This window comes from Cnephaeus nilssonii (assembly GCF_951640355.1).
Source record: "Cnephaeus nilssonii genome assembly, chromosome: 13".
Taxonomy (NCBI): domain Eukaryota; kingdom Metazoa; phylum Chordata; class Mammalia; order Chiroptera; family Vespertilionidae; genus Cnephaeus; species Cnephaeus nilssonii.
Genome location: NC_137084.1, coordinates 81,331,469 through 81,358,760, shown reverse-complemented (window position 1 = coordinate 81,358,760; position 27,292 = coordinate 81,331,469). Strand labels below are relative to the sequence as shown.

Genomic DNA, 27,292 nt, shown 5'->3' with positions numbered 1-27,292 from the left:
GGGGGGCCAGGAGGACACGGGGAGGGGGGGCCAGGAGGACACGGGGCGGAGGGGGGGCCAGGAGGACACGGGGTGGGGGGCCAGGAGGACACGGGGAGGGGGGGGCCAGGAGGACACGGGGGGGGGGGCCAGGAGGACACGGGGCGGAGGAGGGGGCCAGGAGGATACGGGGCGGGGGGGCCAGGAGGACACGGGGTGGTGGACAGTGTAGACCAAGAGCATCGCCGCCCCGGCTCGCAGGCTCTGTGCTGCCCAAGTTGTCCTGGAAGTGAAGCACCTCACAGATCCAAGGGCTGGGCATCACCTGCTGGTCTGCGCCGCCCCCTCCCAGCTCGCTCATCCCGCGTGTCCGCGTGTCCGCGTGTCCGCGTGTCCTGTGCGGGACCTGCAGCACCGCCTTCACCGTCCGAAGCGCGGGGCCTCACAGGCAGGCTGGGGCGGCTCCTGTCTCCAGAGGGATCTGCTCGCACAGTGAGACCAGACTGCCCGCCTCGGTTCCTCCCCATCAGTAAGACTTACCGCGTCTTGGGAATGAAGCAGACCAGTGCGTCCGCGTCGTGTGGGAGGCCTGGCCTCCGCCTGGCCTCAGACCGCCCAGATCTGTGCCGCTCGGCACTTGGCAGCCGGGATAATGGGAAATGGACTTTCTGATCACCCCCTCGTTCCCCTAGAGAGTGAGGAGGTGGGCGCCACGCCCCCTGAGGGCCCTTTCAGACGTCATTCCATCGCTGCCCCCCCCCCCCCCATCTTCCAGCAAAGGTGGCCTCACGGAGCCACCGACCTGTCGGCCTTCCCTTCTACCCCCTCGTTGCCCTGGTCACCTTCATGTCTGTAGGTGCCTTGTCGGGCTGCCCGGATGCTCAGGTACGACTCAGCCTTCCCCGCAGCTCCTCACGGCCACTCCCCTCCTCCAGCTCTGGCCTGCCCACCTCCCAGGCCCACGTACCTCCCAGGACCCACGCACCTCCAGGCCCCACGCACCCCCCAGTCCCCACGCACCTCCAGGCCCCACGCACCTCCCAGTCCCCACGCACCTCCCTGGCCCCACGCACCTCCCAGTCCCCACGCACCTCCCAGTCCCCACGCACCTCCAGTCCCCACGCACCTCCAGGCCCCACGCACCCCCAGGCCCCACGCACCTCCCAGGCCCCACGCACCTCCCCCAGTCCCCACGCACCTCCCAGGCCCCACGCACCCCCCAGGCCCCCACGCACCTCCCAGTCCCCATGCACCTCCCAGGCGCCACACATCAGGGCAGCCAGCGGGAGCTGGACGCAGGGATTCAAGGCCTGGCTCTGCACCTGACCCCTGCGTCACCTGGCATTTCTCTGCTGGGGCCTCAGTCTCCCTGAGTCGTGCTAGCGGGTGCGCAGATTCTGACTCACCTGGGCAGCCCGCACACCTCGGTCATGTCCTGTTTGTACGCAGTTTTCTCTCCGCCGGCTTCTTGCGGAAGGATTGGAGGCCCCTCATAAGCTGTCATGTCCCCGGACTACAGCACCAGCCTAGAGCAGTGATGGGCAACCTTTTGAGCTTGGTGTGTCAAACTTCGCCAAAAAACTGAGCATAACTCGGGTAGTGTGTCACTTTGAGGAAAAAACATTATTTCGCAAATGTTTCATCCTCAGGAGCAGCAAATGTTTCATCCTCGGCATGCGGCCGCCTCAGCGGCGGCGTGTCATCAGAAATGGCTACGCGTGTCAGTGCTGACACGCGTGTCATAGGTTCGCCATCACTGCCCTAGAGTAAGCAGTCAGCCCAGACAATGGGCTCAGGCATTCTGTGACCCCGTCAGAGGGTCCTTCCCTGCACGTCCTGTCTGGGGTGGGGACCTCATCGTTCTGTGGGATCCTGCTGGAATCCAGGCCTTGGTGAGCCCTCGGGTGTGTCCCCTGGGCTGAGGGTGAAGGAGAGGAGGAGGTGGGATCGAGGAGCCGGGAGGGAGGCTCGGGGGCCGTGGGACGGAGGCTGAGGGCGAGTTAATGACGGTGCCCTGTGATCTGGATCCTTTGTTTTAAAGGGAGGCTGTCCCTGAGCTGTGCTCACCATGGAAGGGGTATCTGATCTGCCTCTCGGTGGCCGAGGCAGAAATAACGTGGTGTGTTGCCTAAGGTGACCAGATGTCCCGCTTTTGGCGGGACAGTCCCGATTTTTAACAATTTGTCCCGAGTCCCGCGGCGTTTTAAAAAAGTCCCGATTTTTTGAAAGAATGCACGACAAGCTAGGGAACGGCGGGAGAACGGGAAGGGAATATACGGTTTTCGGCGGCCATGTGGCTATTTAGCCAGGATATGAGTTTTATATTATTTTTGTTAATTTTATAATGTTAACATTTAATAATAACAAATAATTGTTGAGAACTGATTATCGATAACTGCTTATCAAAGTTCACATTGTTGATCAGTTGTTAGAATTCGACCACCATTGTTTGGACTTAATGAACAATGGCATTTTTTGGGATTGGCAACGACGAAAACATTTTGTAACTGTCTCTCAGACGATACACATCGTACTGCGTGCTAGTAAGCTAGTTAAACAAGTGATGTCATTACAAATCAGCTATTCAGATAATTTAGGTAAGTAATTTATTTACTTATTTCATAAATACATAAATTTTCTTGAATTTAGCAGACAGTACTCGTATTATTTATATTTTATAGTGGCGGCAAAAAGTCTAGCGCCGGCCTTGAAAGTGACACTTACGACTTACGTTACGGCAAATTCAGAGGAAAAATAATACAAGTTAGTATTGTTATTATTTAGAAAGAAATATAGGATTAAAATAATTTTATAAAACAGTTACTTTATAACAATCAAATTAATTTAATTTATGAACTAACAATAAAATATGTTCATGTAATTATGTACCTACTTACTGTGTTTTTAAGCAATATGTGTATAATAATTTATAATATAATTTTAAATTATTTTTTTTAGATTTTTAACATGAGTAAGAAAAGAGGATGCAAATTCAACGATGATCTAAGAAGTGAATTTCCTTTTATTAAAAAAAACAAAAGTGATTACAATATAGACCAAATTTTTAATCAAGAACCCCTCCCACCCCCCCCACCCCATCAATGGTATCCTGCTTTACCAATGTTAAAATCTGGTCACCTTAGTGTTGCCGTGTCATCAGCTAGCGGCTTCTCTCTCCAAGTGGCCTCTCCCCAGCAGTTGTGGGAAGTTACGTGACGGGTGGGCGGAGACTTGCCGGAGACCCTCTTGTCTGCTTTCTCTGTACCGGCAGGGGGACTGCGCAGAGGCGGGCTCAGGGGACGCTGGCACGGAAGCAGTTTCCCTGGTGGCCGTCAGTCGGCAGGGACGTGGGGAGGAGAAAGGCGGGAAGGGAATCTTTCTCTGAGGTGCTCCAGGCAGCACGTGGAGCTGGGCCCTTTCCCAGATGGAACTGGCCCCCCCACCCCGTGTCCTCCTGGGAAATCCCACCCCCCACACTCCCATCTGGTCCCCCTGCAGGACCAGATAATTAAGAGGGGGCAGTGACTAGACTAGTGCATGCTAGTGCATGCTGACGGTCCTCCCAGTGACAGGTCAGCTGGGACGCGGCGGAGGGAGGGAGGGAGGAAGGAGGCTGCACAGCCCGCCCCAGGGGCCAGGCCCTCAGCATCCTGGGCCTCAGAGGCAGGATCCCCAATATGCACACAGAGGGGAATGTAATGTCCCGAACCCCTCTCCCAGCTCTACTTCAATCTCCCTTGCCTGCCCCTCTCCCCCAAGTCCCTCCCTCCTGGCTTCCTTCTGGAGGTAGGAAAGGCCTGTGCCGGCAGGCGCGGTGTGGGAGGGAGCCGAGACCCAGGTAGCCTTCTTGGTGCAGCAGCGAGAGGCATTTTGTGTCCCTCCGAGGCTCTGAACTTGACCACCTGATGCAGGGTCAAGGTCAGTGGTACCAATGGCACCTTAAAAAATGGGCGTAGGGGCCAAGGGACACCCGAGGAGGCCTTTGCTGCTGTGTGGCGGGGGCGGCCCGGCCTGGGGGAGGCTGGAAGGAGCAGGGACTTGCTCCCCAAATCTGTAACAGTGTTCCTTTCAGCAGACTGTAACCTGATCGGGAGCGTTCTCTTAGAACACAAAGGCCGGGCTTTGTTCCTGAGTGGCCTTCTCGATCCTCCATCATTCCACTCCAACTGTTTTATCCGCGTTCTCCCACCCTCGCCCCGGGGCCCCGGGTGTGCTCAGCGGGTCGGTCGCTGTCTGGGGAGGCCTCCTGCTCTAGAAATGGCGGAGACCTGGCCGCTTGCTGTCACGGCGCCTCCTGGGTTACGCAGCCCTCTCTCCTGCTGGGCGTCACCCGAAGCGGACATCCCTGCGGGCGCACCTGTGGAGGGAGGTGCCTTGAGGTGCAACTTGAACCGAACTTGAACCGAACTTGTGACCCCTGCTCCCCATTTCCCTGCCCGCGCCGCTGCCTGCGCGGTGCTGTTTTCTGTGCCGGAAAGCCCTTCCTTTTCTCTCCTCACCCCTTTCATCACGAGCCATCCTCTGCCGAGGTTCGAGGCCGGCTGAAAGGCCACCCTGCGTGGACCCGCCCAGGTTCCGTGGGGAGCTCCCTGCTCTCCTTACTGAGTTCCTGGCCCCATGGCTCTCCCCGCGCTGTCTCCCCGACGGGACGCTCCTCACATGTCTGAGCCCTTGGCTCCCCTGCCCCTCCTGGGAAGGAGGCTCAGGCTTCAGTCGGCCGTTGACCCCTTGCAGACCCGAGCAGTGTGCGCCTTCTTGGAGCGCAGCCTGTGCGGTGGGGGTTCACTCGAACCCGAGCGTCTATGGAGGTGATTGGGGGGGGGGGGGAGGGGGCGGGGAGGCACGGCAGGGAAGGCCTGGAACCTTCTTCGTGTGTCTTGCCTACTCCCAGGGGGTCCCACTTGCCTCACGCCCCCTCTCCTGGCTGGAGCTGTGAAGTGTTGTGTTGGAATTCAGCGAGCTGAGCAGAGGACGCCTTAGTCAGAAGCCAAATTAAGAGTCTTTATGCGGCCGAGAGTGGGCTCAAGCCTCTCAAAACCTCGTGGCCCCGAAATGGGCTTCAGGGTAAGCTTATAAAGGCAAAAAAACCAAAAAAAAAACCACCCATGTGCTGGGGTGGGGGCAGTGAGACCACACCGCAAGGCCTGGCCTGGCGCCAGCGCTGTGACTCCGTCTGGGGGCTGTGTATTGTTCATGGTTATGGCCTCTAAAATGGGAGTGGTACTTAGGGAAACGGGTCCTGCAGGACCAGATAATGAAGAGGGGCAGTGACTAGACTATAGGCTGATAAGCATGTGCATTAGGTTACTGGAACAGAGTCAGATTGCCCCCCCCCCGCCCCAAATGTCTTATTTTTCCCATTATTCGAGCAAGCATGCTTACAGAAGCTAGAAATAGCAGAGTTACTTCTATCAGGGAGGCTATCTGGTTTAGTTACTTCCTGGAATTAACAACAAAGGACCATCTGTGGTTACAGGAAAATTTAAACGGCAGTTCTTACAAACTGGAGGTTACGGGAACAAGATGGAGTGCCTACGGTTCCGAGGGAGGGCGGGACAGGATGGAGTCGGTCCTCTCAAAGCCCATTGCTCAAAGGAGGCACGGTGGGAGGCCGGCTCACTTGTTCCTCCCTCCGCCCCTCAGCACTCACCCCGAGCCTGGAGGACGTGGAGACGTCCAGGCCCATCCTCCTTCCAGGTGCCGAGTCCAGTCTCCTCACGGCTGAGCGAGGAGCAGATGTAACTTGGAGATGTAATTTGTAGATTGAGACTTGGTCTGAGAAATAGCAGTAAACCCAGCCCCCACTCCTCAAAACATAAAGGTTTTACAGATAGGAGCTGCTTAAAACTTATTTTCATACTTTGCAAAATGTATTTAGGATGAAACATCCCACGATAAAAGAACTGATCGCAGATAAACTCAGGTTGTTGTTACAGAGCTTGGCTCATAAGAAGGAGGGAGATCATCCAGCCACCGGTCCTCAGCCTCTCCCCAAACCAGAGCTTCCTAAAAACCAGAAAACCGAAAAACCCGAGATAAACTAGCACTGTGTGAAGCCAGAGTTAGGGTTGCTCATAGATGAATGCTAGGTGACATCATTGCTTCCGAAGACTAATACACCTCGGTCCCAGCAAGTTAAGGAGCCAAACCGGAGACGCCCGCCTTAAGCCGGGACCCCTGAGCGGGCTGCAGTGATCTCAGGTTGGCAGGCGCCGCCTTCGGCCTGCATGGCAAAGCAGAGCAGACCCTGTCTGGGGGAAGCCCCCCATGGTAGGGCTTTAATGTCCCACAGAGTAAAATCTAGCAAATATGAGTTCATAATCAAAGATTACCCAACATGGGAAAAATCAAGTCAGGTATGATTGAGAGGCACAGAAACAACAAATACCTTAAGGACCCCCCTCCCCCCCAAGAAATTAAGATTTTGGAATCTGATACAGAACATAAAATAACTATGTGGGAAACGTTGAAAGAAATAAAAAATGGGTAAGAAAAATGTGCTGGCAACAAAGACTACCAAAAATAACCAGACAATTTGCAAAATAACTAAATAGAACATTTAGAAATGAATAATATAATTATTGAAATGGAAAATTAAAAGAATGGATTAAACAGAGAACTAGTGAGTGGAAAATAAATCTGAAACTATTACCCAGAATGCAGCACAGAAACAAAGAAGTCGAAAACAGGAGAGAGCTGTGACGCGGGAGGAAAATGGTATGAGCATATCTGACGTGGTCACAATCTCGAGAGGAAAATGCGGAGTGGAGGAGAGGCAATATTTGAGAGAGAATGGCTGAGAATTTTTCATAATTGTTGAAATGGATGATTCCACAGGAAAGGGAAACAACAGGATACATGGAAATGACCCACATTTAGGCTCTGGTCCAGTGAGACCTCGAACACCAAAAGAGAAAAATGAAAAGACGGCAGAGAGAAAAGAGAGAACATCTGTGAGGGAAGGAAAAGAAGGAGCAACAATGGATAGGACTTCTTCAACTTCGGAGTCAAAATAATCGTCAGCCAAGAATTGTGACCTGACCGAGCGACCTTTCCGATGTTGTGTTCCTTGTCTGTTGGTGCAGACAAATGGCCACAAGCCGGGCAGCTGAGCTCACGCACCTTTGTTGTCTCCTGGTTTCTGTAGGCGCGTCCCGCACAGCTCACCTGGTCTTTGCTCCAGGGTCTCACCGAGCTCAGCCTGCACGTTGGCTGTGGTTGTGACCCAATCAGGAGCCTCCGGGGAAAGACTCACCTCCAGACTCCCTGGGCTTGTGGGCAGCGTTCATCTCCTTGCGGCAGGAGGATGGAGCTCCCCATTTTCCTGCTGGCGGTGGCCAGGGGCTGCTCTGAGCTGCTAGAGGCTTCCCACAATCCCTTGCCACGTGCTCCTCTCCATAGACCCTCTCACATCATGCCCTTACTTTTCCAAGCCAGCAAGGGAGAGAATGCTCTAGCGTCTGTCTGCCAAGATCGAGTCTGACGTAACAACCATCACGTGAGTGACAGCCATCACCTCGCCGTAGTCTATTAGAAGCAAGTCCCAGCTCCTGCTCCCATCAGGGGGCGGGGATCACAGCCACAGGCTTGAACACGAGAAGTTGGAATTCTTGGGGTCCCTTTACAGGCTTCCCATCATAAGGGTTGAAATGAAAACATTTTCAGATAAACAAAAACTGAGTTTACAACTAATAGGTCTTCATTAGATAAAGTCCCAGAAGATGTTCTTCAGGAATAAAGAACCTGGCTTGAAGCTGACTGAGATTCAAAAAGGGCTGTGAACACATCAGTTCATCGATATGTCGTGTTAGTTACCTATTGCTGCATAACAAATCACCCCCAAACTCAATGGCTTGAAACACAGACCTTTATTACCTCCTACAGTCCTGAGGGTCCGGAGTCAGGGAGCAGGCGACGCTGCTGTCCGCCAGGGGGCACGTCTGTGAAAGCTGGAGCATCTGCTCCAGGCTCACTGAGTGCTCCTGGCAGGCCCTCTCACCGTGGGCTCTCCCCAGGGTGCCCGAGCATCCTTAAGGCACGGCTGGTAACTTTCCCCAGAGCAAGCAACCAGGGGGGGGGGGGTGTAGGAGGGGGGAGAGAGAGAGAGAGAGTGCGAGAGCGCTGTGGTACCTTTTATGGTCTAATAATGAAAGTGACATATCAGTTCTGCCATATTTTATTGGTCATACAGACTGACCCTTGTGGAGGACTACACAGGCATGAAAATGCCAGGAGGGCCCAGCCGGCATGGCTCAGTGGTTGAGTGTCAACCTATGAACCAGGAGGTCATGGTTCGATTCCTTGTCAGGGCACATGCCTGGGTTGTGGGCTCGATCCCCAATGTGGGGCTTACAGGAGGCAGCCAATCAATGATTCTCTCTCATCATGATGTTTCTATCTCTCTCCCTCTCCCTTCCCCTCTGAAATCAATAAGAATATATTTTAAAAATAAATAAATACCAGGAAGAATTGTAGGCTGGCTACTGCACTCAAACAATAATAGCCTATATATCAGGAAGGGGTTATACCGAATATTTATTACACCTTATAACGAGATGTCTTTAGTCATTGGTAAATAGAATACTGACTTAGTTCAGGCTGCAGAACACCACATACTGGTGGCTTATAAACAACAGACATTTATTTCTTACAGTCATAGGGGCTAGGAGTCCAGGGTCAGGGTCCCGGCACATTCGGGGCTCAATGGAGTTGTGTTTCCTGGTTCGTAGACAGCGTATCCTGTGGAGCCCTGGCCTGGAGGAAGGGGCGGGGGAGCTCTCTGGAGTCTCCTTTATAAGGGCACTAATTCCATTCACGAGGGCTCCACCCGCATGACCTGCTCACCTCCCAAAGGCCCACCTCTAACCCATCACAGTGGGGATCAGGTTTGAACATGGGAGTTTTGGAGGACACATTTTATCCAGAGCAAACATACGTGGTCATTCCAAAGGCAACACCAAAAGACCAGAAAGAGGTTGTGCAATTTCTTAGTCAGTAGAGGGAGAAAGTGAATGAGAAAAAAATTAATTAAAAAAAACTTAAGAAATATACACAAGAAAAGTAATGGAAAAACAGATGGTAGAAATTAGACCAAATATACCATCACAATAAAGTTAAATGAAGTAAACTTGACAGTGACTAGAGATTATTAGGTTCAAATGTTTTAAAATCTAGCTCTTCGCTGTTTACAAGATATACACAATGCATAAGGCACAGAAAGGTAGAAAGCGAAATGGAATTTAAGATAGGGAGGATCACCATGCAATCCCGAGAGGCCAGCTCCAGGGCAGGAATGGGTGGGAGGCGGTCCCCAGGTGCCTGAGGCGTTCCTCAGAGCTAATGAAGCTGTTGTAATGATCATCATCTGTCTGTCCCATACGAACAGCTGTAAACCTAATTTTGCCCACTCCATATAACAATTTTAAACTTTGTTAGAATATTGTAAGGAAAAGAGGGGTAAATGTATAAGTCCTTCCCATAGTATAAAATTTAAAGCACCTATCTCAATTTTTGGTAGGTCAAAAAGAGAGAAAATACATAGAAATTTAGCATGGTTAATAATTATAATTTAATGGCATATAGAACCTTCTTTCCAACAGTGAGGGAATTCACAACCTTCTAATACATGGAACAAATTTTTAAAATAACTAAATCATAAACTTTCCATAAACTTTGAAGTGCCTGTACCCTGTAGACCATGTCCTGACCACATGCACTTAAGCTAGAAGTCAATAAAAAAAGTAAATTAGAAATCACTCCGCATGTGGACATTGCAAAAACACTTCCTAATGCAGGCGTCCAATACGAGATCTCAGTGCAGGTTAAAGTATTAAGAACGAAACCATGATCAGAAAACACATTTCAAAACTTCTATGTTGGACTGAAAATGACACTTAAAGGTTATAGTCTTAAGACTCTTAAGTGTTTATATTAGAAAATAAGAAAGGCTAAATACTAATATATCCAACATAAGGCAAATATAAAGAAAGAACAAGGGAATAAATTCAAGAATGTATAAGGGGAGCATTAAGAAAAATTTAAAACACCTTGTGGAGGAGTAACAAGACCAAGTTGGTTCTTTGAAAAGCTTAATAAAATAGTTAACCTCTGATGAGATTGATCAGGAAAAAAGTTATCACACACAAACTATTAGGAATGTAAAAAAGGGCATAACTACAGATCCTACAGAAATTAAAATGCTAAGAAAACAGTAGAAACAAGTTTATGGCAATAAATTTGAAAGCAGAAAAGGGAAAATTCCTATTAAAATTATAACTCAACTAGAGGCCCAGAGCATGAAATCTGTGCACAGGGGTGGGGGGCGGGGTCCCTCAGCCCAGCCTGCACCCTTGGGGGATGTCCGACTGCCAGTTTGCGGGAGGCAGGAGGCGACAGGCGGGGTGCTCACTGGCTGGCGCCAACCCCTGATCGCCACCGCCGGTCGCCTCCCTCTTGGGAGGCAGTGCACATCATAGTGACCAGTCATTCCGCCGTTTGGTCAATTTGCATATTATGGTTTTGTTATATAGGATATATTTAAGAAGAAATAGAAACCTGAAGTGTTGTAGCCATTAATTAATTGAATAGGCAATTTAAAATCCATAAAGAAAATACTAAGCCTCGATGATTTTACAGGTTAGTTCTAGTAAACACTCAAAGGACAGATTATCCCAATAAATCTTTTCACTTGGCTAGGTCCTTGCAGATGACCTCTGCAGGTTCTTCCCGGGAACAGCAAGGAAGGAAGCACTTGTCCTGTGAAGCCACGGCTACCGTGTACCCACACCAGGCTAAGTGAATCCAATAAAATAAGACTTGCAGCCCAGTCTTACTCATGCACTTGGATGCAGAAATCCTAAACAAAATATTAGCAAACCAAATCCATCAGTTGATTAAAAAGATGGAACATTGGTTGTACCCCAGAAATGAAAGGATGATTTAACACTGAGTAATTCGTATGACATACATATGATTTACTTCATTGATAGATTAAAGGAGGAAATAAACATCTCGGAAAACCAGGAGTAGAGGGGGACTTTTAAAACATTAGAAGCCCTAGCTGATTTGGCTCAGTGGATAGACCGTGGCATGTGCCTAGGTTGTGGGCTCCATCCCCAGTGTGGGGCGTGCAAGAGGCAGCCGATCAAAGCATTGATGTTTCTATCTCTCTTCCTCTCCCACTCTGTAAAAGGATATTTAAATTAAAAAAACACTATTTAAAATCAATAATTTCCTTTTTATGGCTGATATATATCTATCACAGCTTATTTATTCTCACCACACGCACATAAGGCAATTATGTGCGGTGATGGAGGCATTGACCTTATTGTGCAGTCATTTTAGAGTATATGTGTGTATCAGATCACGTGGTGCGTAGTAAACTTACACAGTGTTGCATGTCATATCTCAATGAAGCTGGGAAAAATAAAAACACAGTAAAATAACATCAATAATAAGACCATACGTGTTTCTGTTTGTGTGTATGTGTGTGCACGCACATGCATTATCAGTACGTCTATTCTACATTTCATGAAGAATAAGATAAGACATAGAAATGAACAGTGTAAGAACTGGAAAAGAAGAAACAATACTGTATCGTGTGCAGAGAATATCCAAAGCAATCTAAAGGTAAATTATTAGAAATAACAAGAGAGTTTAACAGGATTATTGGATTTAAGATCAATATATACAAGTCTTTTGCTTTTCCCTATACCAGCAAAAATTGGAAAACATACAGAAGACATCGCATTTAAATTAGGAATAAAAATTATAAGGGACCCAGGAACAAATAGAAGATGTCTAAGAGCTATATGAAAACATTAATAAAAGTTTATTAAAGGACATTGAAAAGGACCTAACCCAGTGAAAAGATTTATTGACAGGAGACTCAAGGTCAGATAGGGGACTCCAGGTCAGTCAAAGCTCAGCTTCTCCACGATGTTCTCTAGATTCGTGGCAATTCCAATGAAAATCCCAGCAGTGTTAGGTGAATGTGCCCGCTGATTCTAACATGTAGAGAGAGTAAAAGGTCAGAATAGGGAAGAGAGTCCCGAAGGAAGAGGTGGGAGAGGAAGAGAAGAAAGCGGCTTCTCTACCGCGTGGGAGGCGCCTGCGAGGCTGTGGACTCCGGCACGTGCCACGCGGTGTGGGTGCCTGACCAGGAGGCCAAGGAGGAGCCCTGAACCCACAGCTGCTTGACACAGGTGCATGGTGGGTCCTGAGGAAAGGGGGGAGGGGCCCACAAATGGTGGCATTAGGCCCCCACCTCACACAGACATCAGTTCTGGGCGGAATAAAGAAGTAAATGCAAAAGACAAAGCTTTACAACTTTGAGAAGATAATCCTGACTCAGGGTGACAAAGAACTTCTTAAACAAGACACACAAATCTCTGCATTTAATTACATTAGAACGACGAAATTCTGTTCATGTGAAAGACAATTTTAGAAAGCGAAAAGACAAGCCTCTAATTGGGAAGAGATAGTGGTGATACTAAATGACAACGATTTAGAACTCAAAATAAGAAATGAATAATATATCAACTCATTTGAAAACAGAGCAAAAGACATGAAGAAGACCCAGGAATGGCAAATGATCAGAAAGAAACCCAGTTCTGCGTCTAAAATAAAATCAGTAGCATATTTTATGCCTCTAGGTTGGTAGGAATTAAGTGGTCTGACCATATCAAGCATTGAGAGTTATGTAGAGTAATAACAGCTGTGCAGCTGGTGGGGTGTTCCAGTGGAGACGATTACTTAGGAAAACAATTTGGAGTTATTTTGGAAAGTTGACCATTTGCATAAAGTGCCACCCAATGACTTCACTCTGGGCCTGTCTCTAGAACGTCATTTTTCAAACTGCTGAGGGCAACCCATTAGTGAACCCGGCCATCCTATATAATAAAAGGATAATATGCAAGTTGACCAAATGGTGGACTGACTGGTTGCTATGACACGCACTGACCACCAGGGGGAAGATGCTTAATGCAGGAGCTGCCCCTGGTGGTCAGTGCGCTCCCACAGGGGGAGTGCAGCGGCGGTGGTGGGAGCCTCTCCTGCTTCTGCAGCAGCGCTAAGGATGTCCGACTGCGGCTTAGGATGTCCGTGGGACATCCCCAAGGGCTCCCGGACTGCTAAAGGGTGCAGGCCAGGCTGAGGGGACCCGAATGTTGTGCACCGGGCCTCTAGTTTAAAAAGGTACAATAGGAAATGTCAGAGGGCATCATTCATTTTAAGGTTGTGTATCATTTGGTGATACTGTTTCTGGTACTGACGATTATGCATTTATACTGGGCTCCCGTGTAGAAAGCATTGCTTATGAAAGTGGTGTCAGAGATTTGAAAGCCAGTGCCTTTGGAACGAACTCTTCCCTGTGTGCGCCCTGGCGACATGCACAGAAGTGCTCACAGCTGCATTATTTGTAAGAGCACACACTGGGGGGCGGTGACGGGAGAAGATAATTCACTGGCATAATGGACGGAATATTACACAACATTGAAAATGAATGGACTGTGCTTACAGGGAATAATATGGACAAATCTTAGAAACATAACATTGAACAGAAAGCCGGGCCGGTGTGGCTCAGTGGTTGAGCATCAATCTGTGAACTAGGAGGTCACGGTTAATTCCCAGTCAGGTTTCATGCCCGGGTTGTGGGCTTGATCCCTGGTGTGGGGTGTGCAGGAGGCAGCCAATCAATGACTCTCTCTCATCATTGATGTTTCCATCTCTCCCTCTCCCTTCCTCTCTGGAAAAAAAAAAAATTATAATAAAAATATTGGACAGAAAAAGCCAGATTTAGGAGACTGAAAAAACATACACTAAGATATATATCATAATTATAAAGCTCAAAAAAGCTCCACTAAACTATGTTACTCATATATTTTAAAAAGAAGAGCAGGATGGATACTTATCCATCATGGTAAAGGAATGACATGCTGACACATGCTACAACATGGATGAACCTTGAAAACACGCTAAGGGAAAGAAATCAGATGTGAAAAGCCACATATTTATGATTTTTTAAAATAGGCAATGTCCAGAGTAGGCAAGGCCATAGAGACAGAGTAGATGAGTGGTTGTTGGGGGAAAGGGAGAGTGGGAGTGACTGACAGTGGGAACAGGGTTTCTTTAGGGGGTGATGAAGATGTTCTGAAATTGATGATATGCTTGTAAGTTTTGTGAATACACTAAAAGCCATTGAGTTATTCCCTTTCAAATGGTGAGCTTTATGGCTTGTGATTTCTTAATGAAAAGCTTTTTCTGAAGAGGAGCAATGGACTCATTAAAAGTACATATGTTCAGGGTCCTGTTTCCCTCTGGGGCGGGCAGGCGGACAGGGCAGGAAGGAGGAATAGCTAGGTACCTGCAGCAGTATCTGTGAAGTTCCAGTTCTGAAGTTACCCGTCGGTGGGTGTTTATCTCATTACTGTGCTTTAGTGTGTGTGTTATATATTTTTAATGCATGTAAAATTTAAAAGAAATTCAGTTACTAAATGAGGTACCATTAGAAGCAAAAGTGCCTTTTGAAGTATCTCCTTAGAGAGTGTGCCTGTGTGGTGGGTGCAGAGTCTGACCTCTGGTGGCCGAGAGCGGAAGGGCACCGGGCCGCTGGCGTGGGCCAGGGGGAAGTGCTAGGGCGAGATCCCTGGGCACAAGCCTGGTCCTGACCACCGGGCAGACGTCCAGGAGGTCCGGCCTCTGCCAGCCGCACCCCCGGGAGGAGAGCAGACAACTGTGCTTCCCTGGTTCTGGTGTCCCCCTTTTCCTCTGGCTTTTCACCGCACCCTCACGCCCAGGAGTGAGGTGTGTGTAACACTGACAGCTGCCGCGGGAGCCGACAGGCGGCCTGTCCTCCGCGTCCACCCAGGGCCGTCGGAGGTGGTGCCCAGAGCCCGGTCTCTGCATCTCCGGGGGGAGAGGGGGCGTCTGGGCACCGTTGCCCGGAGAGCCCGTCCCCACCCCTCCGTTAACCAAGCCGCCTTTCGGGAGGACTGTGCACTGAAGCCGTGGGCCCAGAGGGTGAGCGTGTGAGGGTGGCCTGAGGGCGCTGCCTGTATTTCAGGGCTGCCCACCGCCGGCTGGACCGGAGCTGGCACGGTGTCCCTGCAGCACCTAACCTCGCGGGAGGCAGGACGTGCAGCAGTGGGTCAGGCTGTGGGGAGCAGGCGGGAGTCCCAGGCCTAAGAGCCAGAGGGGTCACGGGGGGCTTATCTGGGGGGCTTAACTGCAAACCGCTAGGGCCGCATGGCTTGGGGGCCCGAGAGGCAGGCGGCGGGGAGCGACTGGGCTGCGGGCCCTCAGCCCCTGCTCACATGCCATCCTGAGAGTCGCTCACCACTGAGCTCCGGTCCTTCCTCTCAGAGGGGGTGCAGGTGGTGCCGGTCAGTGCGGGGGAGCACCGCGGGGGAGCCCAGTGTCCGTGGCCTCTGTCCGGTCTGCACTCCCGCCATGTGGGGAGCGCTTGGAACAGTGGGGTTCGCTGGGCCCCGGTCGGGCTGAGGGTCGGGCTGGGGGTCGGAGCAGGGGTCCTCTGCCCAGGGCATTGCTTCTCCTCCCTCTTCCCAGACGCCATGGAGGTGCTGCTCATCTTGCTGTGCGGCCTGCTGGCCCCCACCATCCTGGCCAGTGGTGAGTACGCACGGACCAGCTCTGGCACCCGGCGGCTGTGGCCTGTTCTGGCGGGAGGTCCTGGCTCCTGGGCTCTAGGGTGGGGCTCTCGGAGTCTCCATGTCCGGTCAGCCCTGCCCCCTAGTCAGCAGAGAAAGTCCCGGGAGGCGCAGCGATCCCCGATCCCCGGTCCCCGGCCCTCCTCTGCCTGCCCCCTCCCAGGCTCCTGCAGGCTCTGCCTTAAGCCTCAGATCCAGCAGCCCCTGGAGATGTTTGGGCGGCACGTCAGGAGTCTTCAGCCTCTGGCCTTGTGCCCGTCCCATTTATCCTGGCCTCAGTTTCCTCATCTGTAAGGAGGAGGGATGACGTGAGAATAAAAAGGGACTGTGACTGCTGTGCTGTGAGCACTTCTCACCGGGGCTCCCGTGTGCCTGCCAGCGGGCGGCCTGCCTGCCTCCCAGGCCCCTCTGCCAGCAGGCCCTGCTTCCCAGAGCCCTTTGCGGGAGGGAGGCCTGGAGCAGGCTGTCCCTGGGAGACAGGATGCGTAGCTGTCTCCTCTTGACCAGGCTGGTTTACTTTTGCAGCCGATGAGCAGGAGAAGGAAAAGGACCCTTTTCATTATGGTGAGTGGTGAGGGCATCCCGGAGTGGCGGGGGGGGGAGGCACAGCCCGTCTGGTGAGGGATGGGCAGCGCTCCCTGGCACTTGCTCTTCTCCCATTTCTCCCTGTTCCTCCGGCAGATTACCAGACCCTGCGGATCGGGGGATTGGTGTTTGCCGTGGTCTTCTTCTCCGTCGGCATCCTCCTCATCCTGAGTAAGTTTCTCTGTTCACCCAGGAAGAGCAGGGTCTCTGCTCAGCGGTGGGGAGAGAGAGCAGCGTGGGAGCCGGGCTGGCCCCTCCCTGCAGAGGCAGGAGCCTGTTTGTTCTCCCTGTATCTCTAGGACCTACTACGTGCTGGCACATAATGGGTGCTCAGTAAAACAGGAAAGCACGAACAAATAAATGCTCAATGAAAATAAGCACAGATGAGAAAAGGAGCAGGTGGCCCCTGGTGCTGTGCCCAGCAGGGTGTGAGTGGGGGCGTCTCAGGCCATAGGACACAGCCTGTCCTGTCCAGAGGGCACCCTGAGGGATGTGCCCCGGGTTTGTTTGCCCCGGGTAAGCCCGGTCTGCAGGGAGCCCTCTGCACTCGCACCACCAGCAGACCCTGGGGTGGGGTGTAGCCCTCTGAGCTGTTGCTGATCCTGGGCCTCAGGAGAGCCCTCCTCCAACCGAGGCCGTGCCCGGCCCCCCAGCCTGCACCCTCCCCAGGGCAGCTGTGGCCCAGCAGGAGCATGACCTTGACTCAAGCCGGGAGGATGACCTCGGGTGGTTTCTTTGCCTTTCAGGTCGCAGATGCAAGTGCAGTTTCAGCCAGAAGCCCAGGTAAGGACGCCCTGGCTGTGGACATCCGGTGGCAGGGGGCGGGGAGGGGCCTCCCGGTGTGCCTCCCACATGAGTGTGTTCAGATTCTTACCTCAGAACCTGGGAATCAGGCCGTGCGCCTGGAGGGTGGGGCAGAAGTGTTGAGGGCTGCCAGGCGGACTCGACGGTTAGCTCCTTCTCCATCGATGAGCCCGGGGTGGAGGGGGCAGGAGGGTGCCGGACCGCGAGAAGGGGCCGAGGCCTCGGGCCTCCGTGCGGTCCCCTCCGCCCCTCAGGCTCTGTGACGCGGGCCAGCTGGGCACGGGGGCTCTCTGAGCTGAGTAGGAGCTTGGCTGCCGTCACCACCGCCCTGGCCACCTCCATGGCCAGGGGAGCACGGGGCCTCAGAAGCCCCAAGTCTGTGGCAGGGTCACCCCAAGCCCCCGGGGGCCCTGGGTCACCCCTTCCCAGTCCTTAGCTCTTGGGGGCCGACACTGAAGGGGGCCTGTGCGTCCCCTGGCTCTGCCCCTTCAGCCCGACTTCTCCCTCCCCACGAGCCCCGTGCGTGCGGGCGGAGTGCTGACCCCAGGAGGGGCGCGCCCTGGCCCCTGACGGAGGCTGCACTGTCCCCCTGCAGGGCCCCGGGCGACGAGGAGGCACAGGTGGAGAACCTCATCACTGCGAACGGTACGTCCGGCCGCTGCCCGGCTCCTCACCCCGCCGGACTGGCCCCTCCGATGGGCTGTTTGCGGGTGTCTGCTCAGTGTCAGGCATGACCCAGCGTCTCACAGACCCCATCTCACGGCATGTGCCCACGGCCCGTGAGGCGGGCATCCCCGTCCAGCGTTAAGGAATGTGCCCCCGACCTGTCTGACCCGAAGCCCCACCCAGTCACCTCTGCCCTGCGGGTCGGGCTCCCCCAGAGTCGGCACCAGTGCGGCGGCTGCAGGGCCTCTGGGGAGAGGGGCCCCGTTCGATGGTCTGTCTGTTTCCTTCCCAGCAGCAGAGCCCCAGAAAGCGGAGAACTGAGGCAGCCCTCGCGGCAGGTAAGGCGCCATCCGCCGGGCCCTCCGTCACCCCGTCCTGTACGGCGCGGGGCTGGCTGGCTGTTGCCATGGGTCAGTTTTTACTGTGAGCAGTGCTCTCCGGAGGCTCGTGTCGGAAAGGGACGGTGAGGCGGACGGACACAGCCCGGGGTCAGGTTCATCAGGCCCCGCCCGAGCGCCAGCGGCCTGGCTTGGGAGAGGACTGCTTAGTGAAATGTTTCTAGTATCAGGTGGCATAACGATAGCGGCTCAGAGACTCTCAGAAAGTTCCTCGGGCCGTTTTTTAAAACTAGCAGTTTATTATGACACTTTCCCACCCTGCACCAAAGTCAGGAGAATAACCCGGCGGGGGCGTGGTCACGGTTCGATTCCCGTCAGGGCACGGGCCCAGGTTGCGGGCTCGGTCCCCAGTGGGGCGTGCAAGAGGCAGCGATGTTTCTCTCTCTCCCTCTCCCTTCCTCTCTGAAGTGAATAAAAATCTATTTTAAAAAGTCCGGAGAATAGTCTATGCCACCCCTGCACCCAGCACACCAGTGTGGTCCGTCCTCGGCGTGTCCTTCCCATGGTCCGTGGTCGGGACCAGGGCAGCAATACCTGCTCGAGGCGTTCCCGTCTTCGCCTGCCACCCGCACCCCCGCTGGAGCCACAGGAGCGGGCGAGCGCAGCTCCCCCCACTCAGGTGACGAGGCGGAGGCCAGGGAGGCCCTGCGCTGAGAGACCGTGGGAGCCTAACCAGGCCTTGGGTTTGTGCCAGTGTCTCCACACGTGCTCCTGCGCCTTCACGCCAGGCCCCAGGGAACTCTGGGCTGCGATCCCCTCCATCAGCTCTCTTAGCCTTTTCTTCTTCTCCCTCCTCCTCCTCCTCCTCCCCCTTCCTCCTCCTCCTCTTTCCCCTCCTCCTCCCCCTCCTCCTTCCCCTCCTGCTCCCACTTCCTCCTCCTCCTCCTCCTCCTCCTCCTCCTCTTCCTCCTCCTCCTCCTCCTCCTCCTCCTCTTCTTCTTCCCCTTCCTCTTCCTCCTCCTTACAAAACAAGCACATGCCGTTGCTCTAACATGTGTTAGACGGGTTCTGGATGCGCAGTGCCGGGCCCACAGCGTCTCGGGTCGTAGGGCAGGTGCACTTCTCAGCGTGGCATCCTTCCTGGGGCTGAACGTCCTCCCAGCAGCCCCGGGGGGTCAGGGGGGGTCTCAACTCCGAGGGGGGCTCGGGGGCTGGTTCCCAAGCTGAGCGGGGGGAGGCTGTGGCCCATTTTTGGAGGTAACTTGGCGTCTGTCCACGTCACGGCAGCTGGCGGTCAGCATCGGGGCGTGGCGTGGGGAGGCGGCAGGGAGTTCTAGAGCCAGCCGCCGACTCCGTGTTGCGTTTTTCATGAGGACTCCCTCAGAGCCCCTTCTCCAGGTCAGGGCTGTGAGCGACATGGGGGGTGTCCTGGGATGGAGACACTGACAGTTTCCATGTCAGCCAGGCTCCAGCCTCCAGGGGACCCTCCCCGGAGGCCCCCCTCCCAGGCCTCCATCTCTCCCCGTCTCAGGCGTGTCCTGCTTCACCCGGAACCTGGCACTTAGGATGGGTCTCACCCTGGGTGTTTTAGGGGGCAGCGGAGAGGGGCTGCTGCAGGGAGGTGAGCAGTTAAAGATTTCTATTTTTATTTTATTTTTAAAAAATATATTTTGTTTTATTGATTTCAGAGAGGAAAGGAGAAGGAGAGAGAGATAGAAACATCAATGATGAGAGAGAATCATTGACCGGCTGCCTCCTGCACACCCCACAATGGGGATCGAGCCTGTACCCGGGTATGTGCCCTGACCGGTAATGAAACCTTGACCTCCTGGTTCATAGGTCAGCGCTCATCCACTGAGCCACGCTGGCCAGGCAAGATTTCTATTTTTAAAATCCTCACTCGAGGACAATCGTAGGGAGGGGAAGGGAGAGAGAGACAGAGAGACATCTATGTGAGAGAGAAACACTGTACGTGCCCCGACCAGGGACCGAACCCGCATCCCAGGTCTGTCCCTCAACCGGGAATCCACTGGCCACCTCTCGGCGCACGGCACGGTGCTCAGCCGGAGCCGCCCGCGGGGAGCCGGGGTTTCGCATTAACGTAATGTCTCTCCCTCTGCAGAGCCTGGAGGCAGCCGCTTGGACCTTCAGATGCGAACGCCGACGCTTAAGAAAACCAGCCACGCCAGCAGCAGCTCCTTCCCCAGAAGTCCAGGACCCGCGTCTCCCCGCACCCCCACCCCCTGAACAGTCCTCCACTTAGTGCCGCGCCTGAACCCACCTTCCCACGCAGCCGTGGCATGTGCACTCCCGTGATGTGTCTGTGTGTGTGCGTGTGTGTGCGTGTGATGTCTGTGGTCTTCGTGGCTGCTTGTCTGTGTCTGTCGCTGTTTCCTGAACCTGGACTCACCTCCTGGGCCACCTCAGCTCCTCCTGCTCCGGTGCGCCCCGCCCCTCCCCGCTCCTGAGACCAGTCCCCTCCCTGGCCGTAGAGGTGGGTGAGGGGTTGGGGCCCGGGAGGGAGTCTCCACGCGTGGGGACTTGGGAAGGTGTGCGTCAGCTCCGTGATCTTTCTTCGTCGCCTCTCCTTTTGCAAGAACCTTGTTTCCACACTCACCCTGACCTCACCTGTTCTGAGGGTGTCTTAGCAATTGGAGGTTCGCAGCCAGGAGCTGGGAGCCCAGCTGTGCTTCAGGCCGTGACCCCCTGCCCTGGCCATCTTCTCCCGGGACTCCCCCCGCTCCCCGCTGCCCCGCCCCCTGCAGTGGCCAGGCAGGCAGGCCCCGGCTCCGCCCTGGGAATGTGCCCTGGCATATCTTCTCAGCAATAACCCCTCGGGCTCTGGACCCCTGCCCCCGCCACCTCCCCGCTTCCCAGACTCTGACTTATAGCCCAGCTCCTCTGGACTCGGACCCCCACCCTCGCGTTGGGTCTGGGGCAGGCCATCCATTCTATTGGGGCCGGCTTCCCGGGAGGAAGCGGGGAGAGCCAGGGCTCCGTCTGTCCATGCCTGTTGGCCAGGTGAGCAGTGATGGCCTGCACCCTCCCTCCGCCTGTCACTGGCCAGAGTGGGGTGCAGTGGCCTGGCTGTTGGAAAACAGAGAGGTCAAAGGTCATAAAGAGTGGGAAGCCAAACCAGCCCTGCCCCTCCCATGCATCATGTCAACGTGGAAATGAGGCGAGCGTGTGACCGACTGCTGTCTGCTGTGATCTGTCCTCTCCACACGGAATAAAATACCATTTGTTTCCTGGCGATCGGGCTGCGCTCCTTTCTGGGGAAGGACTCACGTGTGAAGGGCTGAAGGGACTCCACCTGGGTCAGAGGGAGGCGAAGAGGCGGCTGAGTGGTGCCCGTGTGGGCCAGCTGCTCTGTGTATGTCCGCCGCCCCCCTCTCCTGCTTCTCCTGACTCCCCTTCCTCCTCCCTCCTCACCCTCCCCCTCCTGCTCCCCCTCTATTTCCACCACCTCCTCCCAGTCCTGGGAGGACCTGTGCCCTCTGGCCTAACTGAGGGCTCCCTGGCCTGGGGCGAAAGGTCCTAACCGCTCCCTTTGGTCCATTTTGGGGGCCACTACCTAAGGATTTGACAGAGAGGTGCACAGTTGACACGCGGGTTATGATCCAAGCCTTTTCTCTTTCTGCCAATCCAAATGCCCCCTCCTCCGTGAAGCCTTCCTGGACTTCAGGGAGAATCGGCCCTTCTTTCCTGTGCTCCAGTCACACTGGGCCCCCTTCACGGCACCGCCTACACTCCGAGCCGCATAGAGCCGGCAGAGGATGTCTGAACCAGCTGTGGTGACATCACAGACAGGCTGTAGCCCAGGGCACTTAGAGCGACTGTCGCAGGCATTCCCACTCAGTTTGGTAAAAAGTGCTGCTGGCCACTTACGCACAGCGGGGGCCATCGTGCGCGCCCACCTCCCACTTCTGCGTGTTGGGTGTCTTCATCGGGAGACAGCCTGGAGGGCGGGGCCTGCGTCTCACTCTAACGTAAGAATGCCTGGGGCTTCTTGGGGACTCAGAAGTGTCCTAGAGTCTGTCTAGGTTCTGTGAGTTCAGAGCTGCAGGATCACAGGTCCTGAGGGACGGGGGTGGGGGCCCCAGCCACTCCCTGCCCACCGCCCTGACCCACCTCCGTGCTGCCTCTGCATGGCCTCTAGGCGCTTCCCCCGCCGTTTACAGGGCTTTGGAGAGACGGAGGCGTGTAGTGGAGGTCAAGTTCACCTTGTGAACCCAGTGGTCGCTGGGGTCACGCTTACACTTTGTACATAGGCGCACGCCCATCCGGGGAGCACAGGGTCGGGGTTCACGGGCCTGGCTGTGCTCGGCCCCAGGAGGTCTGCAGACGCCAGGGCCACAAAGACCGGGCATCTCCCACACCCGCTAAGAGGAGGCTCTCCTGTACAGACAAGCGGAAGGACGTCCAGGAGGAGGCGCCGGCTTTCCCGTAACGACTGCCGGCAGAGCCTGCTCCTCTGGGACACGCACGGACGCTTCGCCCGGCTCTGCCTGGCTCCACGCAGCCACTTGTCCCCTGTGCCCAGCAGGGAGGCAGGGAGGGGGCATTCTCACTGAGAAACCCGTGACGGATCCAGGGCCACGGTCTGTCCCCAAGGCTCTGCACAGCACACGCGTGGCTGGGCTCCCTTCTGGGGTGTGTGTGTGTGTGTGTGGAGTGCTGTCCAGACCCAGGGGAGAGACCACCTCGGGCGAGACTGCTCTGGGGAGGGTTGTGTGGCAGTGAGTAGCCTGGAAACCACACATCAAGGTCAGAGACTGGTCATCAAAATAATAACCATGATGATAACTATACTAATAAAAGGGTAATATGCTAATTAGGGCGGACGTCTTCCAGATGTCCATCTGGACAAAGCCACAGCGGCTGCCGCTGCCCAGGGCCAGCCCCAGGCTCAGGCAGCCATGGTGGCCACCAGTGGCAGCAGCAGCGGGGTGATGGGGGCATCGCCTTCCCCTGATCTGCCAGGTTGCCTCCAGCAGAGGGAGGCCAGACTTCGGCTTAGGCTGGGAGCCGAGGCAGAGGCGGTTAGGGGCGATCAGGCCGGCAGGGGGGCAAGGTAGGGGCAATCAGGCAGGCAGGCAGGTGAGCGGTTAAGGAGCCAGCAGTCTGGGATTTGGAGAGGGATATCCAAGGGGTCCCAGATTGGAGAGGGTGCAGACCAGGCTGAGGGGACCCCCTTCCCCCCGCACGAATTTCGTGCACCAGACCTCTAGTAATAATAAAAGCATAATATGCTAATTAGACTGGACGTCCTTCCGAACGAAGCTGGGGCTACAAGGGAAGCCCGGGTCCCGGGTGCGAGATGGAAGCCGGTGCCGGCAGCCAGGGGAAGGCAGGCCTGCTCTCGCATGAATTCTGTGCATCGGGCCTCTAGTAATGAATAAAAGCAGCAAACATGGACCGGGCACTGGCTGTGCTGAACTCTGGGTGGAGGACTCCAGGTAGCAACATTCAGAACTCAACCCTAGGCGATGCCATCTGCTTCCCAGCTGGTGTGCCCCAGTCCGCACTCCTGGGGGCCTAGCCCGGGCCCAGCCCAGGCCAGTGCCGCTCTGCGCTGCGGAGAAGGGCGCTGGCCTGCCTGGTGGGCGTGAGAGGCGGCAGGACTTGGCTTGTGGGAAGGAGTCCTTCGTCCCCACAGGCGTTATGACCCCAAACCGGAGTGAGTCCCGCCCCGGGAGGTGTTCGAGCCGCAGGAAAGTGAGCAGCTGGTGGGGTCCTCCAGGCAAAATGGACTCTGAGAACCTAGCCAGGTGACAGTGTCCAAGCCCAAACCGGGACACCCGCCCCTTCGCCTGCGGGTCAGCCTTCTCCCTCTGCGGCCGGCCGGCCGGCAGGGCCCGGGAAGGAGAATCCAGGATCCCGCACGGAGCTCCTGCCGCACCCATGTCTGCACTCAGCCGGGAGCCTCCTGACGCCTCTCGGTAACCTGGTCGGTGCAGGCTGCGTGGGAGAGCTGCCTGGTGGCGCCATAGCCGGGAGGGAACGCCGAGTCTCCTGTGACGGTGACCTCGGGGTCCGGCACCTTCCGCCTCAGCGACGCCCCGTGAGGTCCACTCCACAGATTTTGAAGTCTATTTGTGTGGAGGTGTTTGTGTTACTTAACGCCACGTCAAACCGGGTCACGCTGCCTCCCGGCCCCCCACCTCTCCGGTTGTTTTCCAGGTTGTGGGTTGGACCTGGCCAAGGTGTTCTTGAAAGAGGCAGAGAGCAAGGGGCAGGGAGGGCGGGGGTGAGAGGGATGCTGGTGAAGCACACCCCAAGGTCACGGGCTCCTCCCGCCCTCTGCGGGAAGGCCTGCCCTCCCCAGGGCACGCAGGCAGGGGGGTGAGTAGAGCTGCTGAGGGAGGGCTGTCCAGCTGGGTCTGGTTCACCCCACCTTGTCCCTGGCTGCTCTGCCTCACCTGGGGAGGGAGGGAGGGAGGGAGTCAGGCGCCTTTGCTGGGCCAGGGGGAGCTTTGGAAATACCTGTCTCCAGGCCACGAAGAGGAAGCACGGTCACCTCTCGGCATTAGTGTGATTCATTGCCGTCACGCTGACCCCCAGGGGCCGCCGCTGCCGCTCCAGCACGAGCTGGTGATTTCACGGAGCCAGCCCCAGCCCGTGCCTGGTTGCGTAATGGTGGGGCGCCTGCCAAGGCGGCGATGGCAGCCTCAGGTGGCGCTGCCATGGGATGCTCTGAAGGTCACAGGTGGCACGGGCTGTTGGGGTACGGGCCCCTCCGAGCCAGGATGGGGGTGGCCGGTGGGGCAGGAGGCGCGGGCATTCTCATTCTCTCAGGGGCCCCCTTCCCTCCGGTGCGTGAGCGTGGGCACAGCCCAGCATCTCTGCCCGTTTCCTTCTCTGCAGAATGAAGCCCTTCCTGGCCAGAGGGCACGCTGGGCACCGAAGCCTCCGTCTCCCCAACGGTGCAATGGGCCCAGCAATACCCTTCCTGTGACCTCCCAAGGTCAAGGAGACCAGTGGACATAGAGACACCTAGAAGATTCTACGTGAAGACATGTTATTAACATGAATATTGCCATCCATTTCCTTGTCTTCTTGCTTTAATAGCAGGTTCCCCGTCTGCCTGACCAGGCTTCAAGTTCTGACTTGTCCGTGTCCCTCCCCGGTCAAGCGGGGTCCCCGGGGTCACGCGGGTGTCCCGGAACCTGCTGGCTGGGCTGTCGGGGCAGGGAGCCGATGAAGGGCCCCGGCTCTGAGGCACGATTGGAGCCTTGAGGTGGGTGCACGTGTCAGTGAGGAGAGTGGGCAGCAGACACGAGTCCACAGTGACCAGACACCGAGCTGAGTCCGCAGAGGCCGGATCGCCGCAGCCTGCGGAGTCAGCCACAGAGGTGGCCGCCGGGCCGGGGCGGCCTTCACCCCCGCAGGTCCCGGAGGACAGGGCGGTGCTGGGGTGGCGTGGCTCCTGCCGCCTTCCTGCCGCCTTCCTGGAGGTGGCGGTGAGCCTGCAGCTGCCTGTCAGAGTCAGGAGGGACGCGGTCGGGGCAGGGAAGGAGGCAGCGGGGGAGAAACAGCCTCTGCGGTGAGGCCCAGGCGTGGGCCGTGGGCCGGGACCAGTCAGGAATGCGCGTCTCTCCAGGGTTCGGGCGGGAGGGGTCAGGCAGGTCCCAGGCCCGGCCGCCGCCCAGGGAGCAGAGGACACAGTCACCTTGATGCCGAGTACATCGCCCTTGGCAGCTCCCAGGACCTCGGTGCCCCCGCTCGGCCATCTCGACGCCAGCACTTAGGAAACGGACCCTCGGCCACCTCCTCCCAGGCCCGCCTTATAAGACCCCGGTGACCCTGGCTCTGTGGCCACAGCAGGAGGCAGGAGCTCGTGCTCCCTGGGGGTCAGGCTTCTGGGAGCATAGACGGGCCTGGGAGGCGCCACCTCCCCGCCGCCGGCCGCCGTGCCATGGAGACCTGAGCAGGGAGCCGGGCTTTCTGTGGCCTCTGTCCAGCTGTGAGCCACGTGCAGGGCGATGGCTGGGGCCTGGAGCCCGGGCGCGCTCCCTGCAGCCCCGTGCGGCTGGCGGAGCTGAGAAGCCCCAGCGGGGAGGCTGGTGGGGAGGGCCGTGCCTCGCTGTTTGAGCTCCAGGCAGACAGAGCTCAGCTGCTGTTCTGGGGGGCCCCTCCCTGCCCTGCCGAACCAGCAGGGTGCCCAGGCTGCTGCCCCACAAGACGGAGGCCAGGACCAAGGGAGCCTGCTTGGGAGGGATGGGGGACGGGCGGTGCTGGGGGCACTGTCCCGAGGGCATGGCCGTGTTGACAGGGAAGGTGGGGCTGCCTCTCCTACTCCTCACAGACCCTTGACCCCTGGTGGCGGTGGCTTCAGCTTGGAACAATCAGAGGGGGGGTGCAGGGCTGCTGCCCCCTCTGTAGCCTTTCTGGGCAGCAGGGTAGCGCTCCCACCCCGTCGGGCCCACCTGCCTGGTGGGGGAGGCTGTGGAGACCACGCTGAGGGGGGAGGGCAGGTGCCGGGGTCTTGCTGGAACGGCCACGGCCAGGGGTGACCCTCCGGGGAAGGGCTGTGGCGAGTGTCCTTGCTCCGGGAAGCAGCTCAGGGAGGACCACGGTGTTGGCTCACCAGGACCTTCTGGCCACGCATCGATGTCCTCTCAATCCTACAGCGGGTCTGCGAGGTAGGTGCCGCCGCCTCGTTCTGTAGACGAGGGAGACCAGGCCACAGGCACGGGGAAGGGGCGGGTGCGGGCTGTCAGGGGGTGCCTGGCCTCAGCATGTGGAGACCAGGAGGATGCTCCCCCTCCCCCCCCTCCCCTGCTGCTCTCAGGGGATCCTGGGCCTCGGGTTAAAGGAACCAGGGCTCCCTTGGAGAGAAGGGCTTCCTGTCCCCAGTGCCAGCCTGGACCCCAGCGGGCGCTTCAGTCCACAGGGTGTGGGGACAGGGCAGAGCCCCGGGGAGGCTGGGTGTGAGCGAGGTGAGCGGGTGGGACCTCCTGCACCCGCAGGTCTCCCAGGAAAGGACAATGAATTCTTTTGTGAAAACCGCACAGGGCCCCGGGGAAGCCGAGGGCCGCGTGAGGAGGGCAGGGAAGGCGAACCCCCAAGAAGGGCTGGGGAGCTCTCTGTGGGAGCCATCAGACCTCGCTGCCTGCTGCAGGGCCGGCGATTCCTGGGAAGAGGCTGCAAGTTCGGGGTGCGCCTGGGCCCCGGGGAAGTAAGTCATTTTACCTGGAACTTACTCATTTCACAAAACGGGTGGTGGGGGGGGGGGGGGGCGGTGTCAACTAC

The 27,292-nt window shown here is 56.1% G+C and overlaps 1 protein-coding gene across 1 annotated transcript in view; it reads left to right on the top strand.

The window, feature by feature from the left end:
* The window catches only part of LOC307110221 (FXYD domain-containing ion transport regulator 6-like), a 53,839-nt gene that overhangs the window by 16,202 nt on the left and 10,345 nt on the right, over positions 1-27,292 (top strand). The window contains exons 2-6 of the mRNA XM_079789203.1: positions 15,544-15,606; positions 16,170-16,208; positions 16,326-16,400; positions 16,976-17,012; positions 17,629-17,678. Coding sequence (XP_079645329.1) covers positions 15,549-15,606; positions 16,170-16,208; positions 16,326-16,400; positions 16,976-17,012; positions 17,629-17,678 — 259 coding nt within the window. The 5' untranslated portion in view covers positions 15,544-15,548. The remainder of the gene's footprint in view (positions 1-15,543; positions 15,607-16,169; positions 16,209-16,325; positions 16,401-16,975; positions 17,013-17,628; positions 17,679-27,292) is intronic.